At 32.5% G+C, this 11,452-nt stretch overlaps 1 protein-coding gene across 2 annotated transcripts; it reads right to left on the bottom strand.

The window, feature by feature from the left end:
- Nucleotides 1-919: 919 nt before the first annotated feature.
- On the bottom strand, nt 920-10,109 carry LOC114185831 (plant cysteine oxidase 4-like). Of its 2 annotated transcripts, none has more exons than XM_028073764.1 (6): nt 9,969-10,109; nt 9,131-9,402; nt 5,656-5,801; nt 5,404-5,551; nt 1,464-1,667; nt 920-1,332 (listed from the first exon to the last, which is right to left on the bottom strand). In XM_028073764.1, exons 2-6 carry the CDS (start codon nt 9,231-9,233, stop codon nt 1,214-1,216), a joined length of 720 nt encoding a protein of 239 aa, XP_027929565.1. In that variant the 5' UTR covers nt 9,234-9,402; nt 9,969-10,109; the 3' UTR covers nt 920-1,213. The 2 variants fall into 2 exon arrangements, with proteins under 2 accessions (XP_027929565.1, XP_027929566.1); XM_028073765.1 differs by having other exon boundaries at nt 9,131-9,301.
- Between the last annotated feature and the right edge of the window lie 1,343 nt (nt 10,110-11,452).

The following is an 11,452-nucleotide window of genomic DNA, read 5'->3' as shown; positions in this document are numbered from 1 at the left end:
TTAGAACAAAATGAAGCTAGTTGGTTCAACTAGATCAGTTGGAACAAGTTATTAGATTTGTTAAGCCCTCAGAGTCTTACAAAAAAAAAAATTTGTCTTTTTAAAAGAAACAACAAAAACTAACTTTTAGATAAGACTTAAATACAAACAAATTCTAACTACTTTCGTTTACAATTTAAAAATATCCTCCGATTAAATGAGATATTATTTCAAATAAATTTATTTTGTTCTTGATGTCAAGTTTCAATTTTAAAAAAATGAAATTAATAGTTAAATGATTCTAACCAACTTTGTTAGTGTAAATATTACTAGTAAATTTTTCTTGTATTTAAGTTGAAGTATCTAATTGAACAATACTATCAAGTTGATTGGACTTTTTATTATAATTCAGAATTTCATTATTCTCACTTCTTATTTAATGATTACTTCTGAAAATGTTTATGGAAAAACACATTTTGATGCATTTTTATTGGTATTCACTCTTTTGAACACATTTCTTCTGAAATTTTATTGATTAAAATTTAGAATTTTCAATAATGTTTAGCGCAGAATAAAGAGCATGCAACAAAGCGAGTGTATAACTATTCTGTTTGATTTTTTGTTTTTTTAAATAACAATGTAATGAAAGAGTAATGACATTTATACTTTTGAAGTTTTTGAAAGGTAAACAAGTTATAAAATCTGTCAAAAGAATAAAAATTAAAAAAGACATAAGAACTGGACCAAATTCACAAATTGAAAAAAAAAAATCTACCCTATGAGAAAATACACACCAAACAATTGGACACAAATTGTGAACACTGTTTTTCAAAATACTCACAAAAGCAAGCAAATTTTGCAAAGACACAAATCAGTATCAGAGTAACAATGGTGTAAATTACAATTGAGAAGGCAAAAACACAAGGAAATTGCAAAGAGAGAATAAAAATGATACGTGGTAACTTATTCTCAATAATAAGCAAACAAAATTTAACAAGTTCCTCATCATGATTGAGGTCCCTTTTCCAAATTCCGTGACTAATCTAGTGGATTAAGGTGAGGTGGGTGACTCGAGAGACTACAATAGTGTGCATTGTTATGTACAAACCAAATGCCTAACAAAGAATAGAATTATTGTATTGGCTTTTTGAGAACTCGTTCATCAATTCCTTAGTTGTAACCTAATGATAAAGGCCAAATTCATTTTAAGGTGAAACACAAAACAAGAAAATTTTCAAGTTCTAATGACAGGACCACTGTAAATCCCTCTCCGAATCACAAAGTCATCAGGTGGTTGAAATTCTTCCAACCAAGTAACATCAGACACTGTAACTCCATTCAACTGAAGATTGCCTGCAATTCAAATCAATGTTGGCAAAACATATGGTGTGGTTAACAAAACACAATATTTACAGGTAAAACTATTATCAATCATTTGGGACACGAGGCATAAATGAACCTGCTTAGGATATAAATAAGATCACCTGGAAGGTCTTTCCTCTGTGATTTTCGGAAGTAGGTGCAGTGTCTTCCATGTTCTGAAGAATAAGGTGGAGATAATACATCAAAGATTGCACAGGGAGTTACTGCCTTGAAAGTATGTATGTTCCCTCCAAGGGTAGGATAAAGAACTGTTGTGGGAGTTGGTGCTTTCATCTCGGTATCTTTCACAAGCTTTGCAGCTCTAGCTGCCAAGAACAAATTGGTTGAGGGCAAGAAAACCAAAATTATTAATGATTAATAATCCTTACCGATTCCCAAATGGGGTAAACTTTTATGAAAAAGAGAAACATGATAAATAAGACAATAAGGTAAATAACCTTTAATTTTCATAAGCAAAGAAGATAATGAAATAAAGAGCAAGTGCCTGATATACTGAATCAAACAACTTCGGGGGTGTTTGTTTTATGTCATCTTTTACTCCCAAGAATGATAAAAGATGAATAACATTGTTATGTCTTTGGGAGGTTTTGAAATATATGCCCGTGTATGTGTATTGTTGTAAATAGAGGATCAATAGGAAAAAAATATCCTCGCTATCTCCATATTGATTAGGAGAAAATATCTTTACAATCTTGTTATTCATTGAAATATATTACTATTTTCTTATTGTAGAGAGTTTGATTGTTACAAATAAAGATGATAAAAATGTAATGTTTGACCATTACCAATAAAATAACTTTATTTTCTTACATCGTTCAAATTGGTATCTATTAGGGTAAAGTGCAATAGACCCTTGATGATTTTGATTAAGTGTTGTTAGACAACGAAGTGCAAATATAACCCGACTCAATTGCAAAGCGCAACATAATAAAAATTACTTGTGTGACCTTTTATTTGCAGGTTGTTGAGCCAACCCATCTCATCACAGGTTCAACCTGAGTGAACCGAGTTCTAGGTGGACTGGGTCAACAATTAACCCATATTAAAATTTATAAAAAAAATTCAACCCAACCCGATCTGAATCCGTGATGAGCTAGATTGACTCACGGATTCCAACCTATTTTGATAACTCTACTTGAGAGAAGAAAATAGTAAACTGAGAACTGATAATTGTGGCAAGGGTTCTGACACTTTCAATAACCGTGCCTGTTGCTGTGTCAAGCGTATGGTAGTGATCTAAGATAACATGACTAGTGATCTTTTGCAAAGATTTGTTCATGTTTTGTTTACTGTTGTCAGCTTGATTGTGCACTATGTTTGTGACCAAAAGATCCTTCTGATATGCTAATCAGAAATGACTGAGCATCATACTCAACTATTGTTGCTCTGGAGGAATAGTCCAAATCCCCTGTGGGAATTGTTTTCACCAAAAATATATGGGTTCAAACCCAAAACCCAGATAGTCCTTCACAAGCACTGAAACCACCAGATCCAGCCATGATGGCTGATGCTGATGATATCTTGTAAGATAGCCCAGGTGCAAGGGGCATTTTATATTTTGGACTGGCAACAGCTAAACATATCAAAACTTTCAATTCAAGCTTAAATCTGTCAAATCTTATTGGCTTTTAAAATTGAACCATGCATGTGGTCATATCATAGTAAAAAACAGAAAAAAGAAGAAATAACCTCTCTAATAAAGGTTGGATGGTGAAGCAATGACGCTTCTTTATGTTCATTCAGTCATGCCAGTAGAGGATTTGCATGTAAAAAGATGTGCAGCATTGACGGTTTCAGAACTACTTTGGGCGGGAACAGCAGAGTTGCTAGGTTATCAAGTTGTGCATATGAACTTGATAACAAGCTTCCAGGACTACATGGGAAGAGTTTTTTTTTTTGTCTTTCTTGCAACAATCATATTGTTATGAAGCTGATTGTTGTATAGTTGAGTATCAAGTCAAACTTAAAGATGTACTAGAAAATAAATTCTGAACCCATGTCAACAGGTAACATTTTAAGTCCTGCACGTGTTTCAAGCAGTGGGATACTGCTGGGTTCTCCTCCAAGGAATCAGAGTCAGTTTACAAAGACTCCCAAATTAGTGAGACATTTTTAATTCTTTATTTGTATACATGAAATCCTTAATTCTTAATCATGGAGTCTTGATTTTTATGTATTACGTTTTGTAAATATATACAAAAAGTTAAAAAATCAATTTTTTATTTTCTTATTTTAAAAGTAATTATTTTCAAATTTTGATAACTTGTCTCATTTAATTTAACCCACCAACTCATGTATTAATTTAGTCAAATAATTTTAAAATTACATCTCAAGTGAGTCGAACGACTCATTTATAAGGTGGGTTAATGTAGGTCAAGCATAAAAAGCGGGGTTGACTAGTTTTGCCAGCTATAGACCAAGACACAATTACATCACTGCAACACCTCTTTCAATAATTTTAAGATTTTATTAGTCCCATTCAAAATATTCATATCAACTTTTAATAGAAGTCAGAATTCAAGATCTATTTAAAATGTTGAGGAGAAAGTTTGTTTCAAGCAAAGCAGAAATGATAAGGACAAAGGTGTCACAGGCTATAGCTTCACTTTATTTTATAATCATGATGAAACATATTTAAGCATTTTAAGGGACTAATGTAGGTAATTTTGTAATTTTGAGTTAACTATGATACTCAAGGATTTAAGTTTCGTCATGATACTATATATTAGGGATAAACATGACTACATATGTTTGTCATAAATGTATCGTCGTATTTATCTCTTATACTATATAAGTTAGAAAAATTATAGAACACTGTTTTATTTCTTTATTAGTCAATCAAGCTCTTATGTGTCCACTAAATGCCTTGCTATATAAGTAAAGCATGCTACAATGAGATTTTCCTAGCTTTGAGGAGAATTTAGACTTTATTCCTATGCCAGAACCATATCTATCCCCTCTCTGATTCCTTTAGCAAATCCATCCTACATCAAGGAGCGTTTGAGCATAATATTGAATTCCTTGTAGCTTTATCAGTAGGTAATTATATATATCCCTGGACCTTGGTCCTCTCTTGACCAATGAGACAACATTGGAATAACTTTTAGTTTTCCTCAATTAGAATACATACTTTACTTTGTAATAACATGTATGTACTTCATGACAAGATACAAATAGTTCCCACAAGAAACATTATCTTAATCCAAAATCGCACAAACTCACCTGTCTAAACTTGAATAGCATATTCTTAGGCTTCTGTTACAGATATAAGGTTCCACACCGACCCCAGTAACACATTGATCACTAAATTTGGGCATATAAGTATATAAGACAAACTCAATCACACCTTTTCTAATAAAGAAACCTTAGGATGAAGTACTCTACCAGACAAAGAAAACCTAAAATGCGTGCCTCTTGATTGCTAAATGTGGGTATATAAGACAGACAAACACAATTGAAAAGTTCAGTTATAACAGAACTAAAGTTGACGTTACACTAACCCAAGAAGAAAACGTAAATCCATGCTTGTAACATGGGAATTCTTCTATTATTCCATGTTCAGTTGATCAGCTTTATTGTTACATGATGGGAAATGCCTTTTCTCACCAGGGAGGAATAGGTCGAGAATCCAACAACAAACAGAATTTTTCCCTTTTTGATTCCGATTTTCCACTGTTTTACATTTACCAAACATTCAATCTGCCAGTTTATAATTTCTAGACAATTTTAGCTCTGCAATCATATGCTTTTAATAGTTTAGTTTTAACTGAGACCGAGCACTAACATTAACAAGTTAGATATCATCTGTTAACTTTTAAAAGACAGGTCCTGGCTTTTTCCTTTCAGTTTGATGAGAGCACAAACTATTTTGGAGGATGATGACATGGTACCATCTTGCCCTACCTCACTAATGATGACGCGATGACAGAACAACCACATAGAAGGGAGCAACACATTCAATGCTTGATGTATTCACAGGCAGATACACTGGACAAAAAACTGCGTTGCAACAAAAAATATGCAAAGCCATAAAGAACAAACCTTCAGACGGATCAGTTGGACCAGGGAAATCAATCCAATCATAGGATTGAACATGCACTGAACCATATAAGAGCTTGCTTAAGACTGTCATTCCAGGATGATTATGGAGAGGAATAACAGAAGATGGGGGCATACAAAAAATTCCTATCTGATGAAAATAAAAGATATTAATCAAAATTTTGTAGCTATGCTCAAGAAATAGTGTATAAAAATTGCTGACTAAATGGTGGAGTTCGGAGAATTAAAACTAACAGAGAAGCTGTCATCTTCATACAAATGCAGGTATTTGATTGGTGGTGGCTGTTGATGGTTCCCATTACATTCAGGCATTTGACCAGACCAATTACGAACCACTTGTGCCTCCTGTTCAAGACCTACATCAGATGGCTTGATTTTTTCTGAAACATTAAATTAATGGTTATTACAAAAATCTTAGTTAGACATCAAAACTATAACATAACAAGATATGTAGAAAATCAAAAGGGAACAAAATGTGAGATACAAATTTGTGTGTGATATATGAATGTATTTTAAAAGACCTAGAACAGAACCAAAGATCACAGAAAGACAATTGAAATGTTACACTAGTATTCACAGCTACAAAAGCACACATGTATAGCCTCTAGAGCAGATTATATAATCACAATCTCTAACATTAAGTAGGAGTCACAATCACATGCTTGCAAAGATTTTTGGTCAGGGTCAAAATCAGGTCACAACATCACACTAACATAGTGCAGTCTGGGTATATTGGATCTATTATCTATCTTTTAAAGCACCTGGTTGATTGTTGAGATATAACAATGGATACCAGCAGCAAGTGTAACAAGATGAGCACTAAAAAATCATATTTCAAAAGGTAGAAATCTTTTAATGTGCATTACCATACTGATAAACAAGAATATTATATTAATAAATGACAAATAGAAATCTAGTTAACAGCAGAAACTTCAAAACAACATGAATCCTTATTAATCTAAATTAATCCTAAAATGTAAACAGAGAACAGTCGACCTTTTTCCTCTCTTCAAAAGAAGAGAACTGTGTTAGGCCTCTTATAAGTAAGCACTATAAGAGGAGGAGAAACCAGAAATAAAGATTTTGTAGGGTCTATAGTAAATAGGACAGTTACTGTAATAGTTTTTGACAGTTCTGCAATCAGTTTGACAGTTTTTCAATATTTTATTAGGGCCAAGCATTACTGCCTGGCAGTTATGACAACAGCAATAAATAGAGAAAGGGATGGAGAAAGGCAGATTAGACTGAAGAGAAAATCCGGAAAGGGAGAGACCAAGCTCTCAATAACTTGGAAGATACGTATTGTCCCAAGTGTTGTTCTATTTCAGTTTAAGTGTTCTGTGTAATGAGGTAAGTTATAGACCAGATCTTGCGACAGTAATTTAATACAATTTCTATACCAGTTGGTTTCTATCAACTGGTGTTCTGTGTAATTTGGTAAATTAGACTAGATCTTGCGACAGTAATTTAATAAAATTTGTATACCAGTTGGTTTCTATAAAATTGGTTCATCCAAAAGTGTGGAGAGAACATTGTAAGTTTATTCAATTCTTAAGAGAAATATAAACAAGATAATGACAAAATTGTCATTAAAAAGCCTCAGTTTTTCATCCTTTGTTCCCTCTAATCCTGCTGTGTCAAGACTACTTTGACAAGTCTTTTGATTTTTGTTTTTGTTCACTCTCACAATCCTTAATGCAGTAAATTAGATATTAGAATTCTTAAATCTGTATTTATTGATTATCCCCTTAATTAAAAAGGTTACAAACGGTATCACCCTAAGTGTTGTTGTGTCTTTATCACATGAATGTGACCTTTCATGAAACAAAAATCGTTTTTCTCAATCCTATGATTTAGGGGAGAAAACACTTGAAGCGAAGGAGCTCTCCTTCCCATCATTACCGTATATATCTTTGTAGGATGCTCAAGATCCAAATGATGAAGTCGCCAATGAGATCGAACCAACCCAAAGTGAGGAAGAAGACAAATTCTTTGGCAAAAATATCAAAGAAGGCAACCTACTTCCATTCCAGAGCAAGAAGAGTTATCTGATTCAAAGGTGAGGAGCTCTGAAAGTAATAGTGAGGAGGTAAGCGTTACGGAGAATTTAGCTATTGCACTAGAAAGGGAAAAAGATCATGTTAAATATCCTATTTCTCAACATGCCTGCCCTGAAAATCTCTCAAATACTTATTGAAGCTTTATTGTCGTCGATAATCCCATAGAAACTCCTACCTCGATTCAAGAAGCTATGAGAAGTGAACATTGAACTCAAACCATGAGGAGGAGATGAATGCATTAGAAAGAAACCTTGTTGACAAACCGACAAAAAGACCATAGAATGCAAATGGATATTTACTCTGAAATATAAGATAAATGGGTCAATGGATAGGTATAAAGCTAGATTGGTTGCAAAGGGGTACACCCAAACTTATGGAATTGAGCATGAGAAGACTTTTTCTCCTTACAATTCAAGTAGTTCCTGCTCTAGCAACTCATTTTGAATGGGATTTACACTAGTTGAATGTTAAAAATGTTTTTCTTTATGGAGCTTTAGAAGAAGAACTGTACATGAAAATTCTTCTCAAATTTGAAACTCTCAATGGAAGCCAAGAGTATGGTTTGGGGGATTTAAAAAAGCATTAGTTTCCTCAGAATATAAGTGAAGCCAAGGTGATCATACTTTATTCATAAAGCACTCCATTATAGATAAACTTATGCTATTGCTGGTATTGCACAAGATGATGAACAAAGAGATTGACTTTAAAGAAAAAATTGGCAGCCCTTGTACTTGATCTCCTCGAAGAAACAAGTAAGCAGGGATGTAGAATCTCAGAATTTCCTATTGAACAAAATCATAGAATTGGAAGTGAAGAGAGTTCTCTTGTTGAAAAAACTCAATATTATGCAGTTAGAGTGGTAGGTCAGTTTATGCATGATATGATAGAAAGCCACGTGCAAGCCAAGCCCAGGAAAAAGGCTGCTCTTCAAGATAGAAGACACTTTGATCCTACTGAGGTAGACTACGTAGGTTTTGTTGTTGACAAAAAATATCTACGTATGGGTACTATATGTTTCTGGGAGAAAGTCAAGTGACTTGGAGAAGCAAAAAACATGATAGAATATCTCGTTTGGTGTAGAAGATGAATTTTGAGCTCCTGCTCAAGGTGTGTGGGAAGGACTTTGGATCAAAATCACACTTGATGCCACTAAAATAAATGTTGACAATTGTACTCTGATAACAAGTCAGCATAATTCAGTCCAACATAATAAAACCCAACATATTGAAATTGTCAAACACTTTATCAAAGATAACATATATTTTCACTCAAGGAATTTTTCAACTCAGATTACAGGATGTTATAGACAAGTTGGGAATGATTGATATTCATGCGCCAGAGGCAGAGTGTTGTACACAAAAGATTATTAAGATAAAAAGAATTCAATATCTCCACATTTACGAAAAAGTACATCAGACTCTTCCAATTCATTTGAGTATATTTTTATTTCCTTATTTTAAAGATTTTGATTATAACAAACAGAGAGATGAGAAAGTAATTGGCATCATTGTAAAATATTTTTTTATTTTCTTATATAGTTTAAGATATACAAAATACAAAATATATATATATATATAGGGAGAGAGATAGAGAGAGAGAGAGAGAAATAACTGACAGTCAAAATCCAACAACGAAAACAAACAACATACCTAACTTCTCGCGAACTTTTGTAACAGCTTCTTCAGAGACAGGTCCATCTGGCGAAAAGGAAGCCTTGCACAGCCTATAAAGTCTCTGTATATAATATGGCATCTTGTAAAGGTGTGATCGGTTAATCTACTGATAACACCTTGCAAGCAGCTTATCGATTGCAATAGGAGCTGGATATACAATTAGATAATAACTGTATTTTAGTCTCAAACCAACTGTAATGAATCTGAATAGCTGCAGATGATCCCTCACAGCAAATCTAATTATAGGCCTATTGAACAACAAAAGAGCGACACCACAGCCAAAAAATAAATGAGTTTCGCTTCATAGACAACACAACAAGTCTAATAGCAAACCACTTTACGATCTAAATATACAACTAGGGCAGCATATGATTCATCCAAAAACACTGAGATTCAACTGTATTCTGCTCTATGGTTTCCCCAAATAAACATCCAAAGAACCTAAAACCTCCATTTTTCACATACAAATCAACTAACCCCACAAGCTTTGCATAGACTAAAAAACAAAACCCTACATTATTTCTTCATTTCCACTCATCAAAACAGCACTTCACAATCGAATGCGACGTTTCAATAATAAAACGCCCATTTTTTCCATAGCATACACTGTTAAATCAGGGGAATCTTTGGCAGAACAGCGAACAAAAAATGGAAAATTAGAGAGAGACCCAGTAACAAATACGAGCTGAAAAGGCGTAAAAAATAAGTCTTGGATGAGAACCACTAATGGAGCACCAGATTCCGATTTTAGAAACGGGATAAAAAGCAAAAAAAAACAAAAACATGGATGAAGGTTGCGGAAACGGAAGCGAACCTGGGAAAACCATGGAGAAGAAGGTTTAGGGGTAGGGTGCAGAAGCGGATGAAGAATGAGGAAGCTGAAGTATGGAAGAATGGGTACAAAAGAAAGTAAAAAAAACGATGAAGGGAAAAAGAGTTAAAGAAGGTTAAAAAAATGAAGAAACGCTATTAATTAAAGAGGCCCAAGGAAGATCTTCAACACGTCATCATCACGCACTGTTTTTATTTATTTTCCGTTTTTAATTTCGTCGAGAAGCAATCAGGTTTTAAACTAATGTTTACAAAACATGAAGTTTTTTTTTTTTTTGTTAGACAAAAGAAAGTGTTAAAACTAGAAAAGCACTCACTGCATTGCTACCAAAACACTTATAACATTTAAGAAAAAAATTACATAAAAAATTATAGTGTGTAGTTTTGCTTAGTCACACTTTCTCGACACAACTAGTTATTGAGTTTCAGAACATCTCTAGTAATGTAATCTATTTTGGGTTCTTAATGCAAATTTGTGTGGTCCTCTTACATAAATGCTATCTTTTCTTTTTGTCCTAAAAGAAACCTAAATTGGATTTTTATTTTTGTTGATCTCTTCATTTTCTTACTTGTGCTTGATTAAGAATAACAAGTTATTCTTTAAGAATTGAGTATAAAAAAATAAGAGCATTTAAGAACCGTTTTGGGAGATGATTTTAAAAGAATCTCTATAAGGGTTTACTTTTTATTGAGATTTTAGTTCATAAAAAATATCAAATTACTATTTTCTTATTCGTATACGAAGTTAAAGTTTTGAAAAAAAAAATTATATAGGATCGTTTTTTTTTTATTGAAGTATAATGTCTTCATTTATAAGTATTTGGAAATAAAATATAAAAAATATACATGGTTTTGATTTGATTTAGTTAGAAAGTAGGATATAAATTCAACAAACAAAATTAATTTAGCTTATAATATTTTTATTATTCTATTTTTTCATGTATTAAATATATTTTTTATCCTCAAACTATTAACTAAATTATACTTATATTTTCCTATATTTTATAAAAAGAATATAAAAGGTCTTGTACTAAAAATGACAACTAAGGGGCTTTTTTGTAAAAAGGGGTCACTTTGACCAAAAATTTGTAAAATAGGGTCGTTTGAATTTGTTTTTGTAAAATAGGATCAAGTCGTCGTGGTGGAAGACGACATTAAAGGTGAAGTCGTCTTCCACCGTACCGGTTTCTTTTTTTTTTTTCAAAAAGTAAAACCGTGCTCTCAGAAGCCGGTTTCTATATATTTTAAAAGTGAAGTCGTCCTTGGACCTGACGACTTCACTTTTTAGGTTTTTTTTTTTTTTACACATTCAGCTTTATATATATATATATATATATATATATATATATATATATATATATATATTTAATTATATATTATTTAGTTTTTGTTAAATATTTATTTAAGTAAAAATATGAAAAAAAGTTTTAAAAAAATTCTAAAATACTTAATCGTTAAACCTTAATA

The sequence above is a fragment of the Vigna unguiculata genome, chromosome 5, assembly GCF_004118075.2.
Source record: "Vigna unguiculata cultivar IT97K-499-35 chromosome 5, ASM411807v1, whole genome shotgun sequence".
Lineage (NCBI taxonomy): Eukaryota > Viridiplantae > Streptophyta > Magnoliopsida > Fabales > Fabaceae > Vigna > Vigna unguiculata.
This window is presented reverse-complemented; position numbering and strand designations above follow the sequence as displayed.

Bases quoted from the DNA above. Each gene is read 5' to 3' on its own strand.
- LOC114185831 (XM_028073764.1), bottom strand. From the start codon at position 9,233: ATGCCATATTATATACAGAGACTTTATAGGCTGTGCAAGGCTTCCTTT. The intron at 5,802-9,130 runs GTATGTTGTTTG...TTAATGTTTCAG, and splicing joins AAAAGTTCGCGAGAAGTTAG to AAAAAATCAAGCCATCTGAT. The intron at 1,333-1,463 runs GTGATCTTATTT...TTTGAATTGCAG, and splicing joins ACAGAGGAAAGACCTTCCAG to GCAATCTTCAGTTGAATGGA.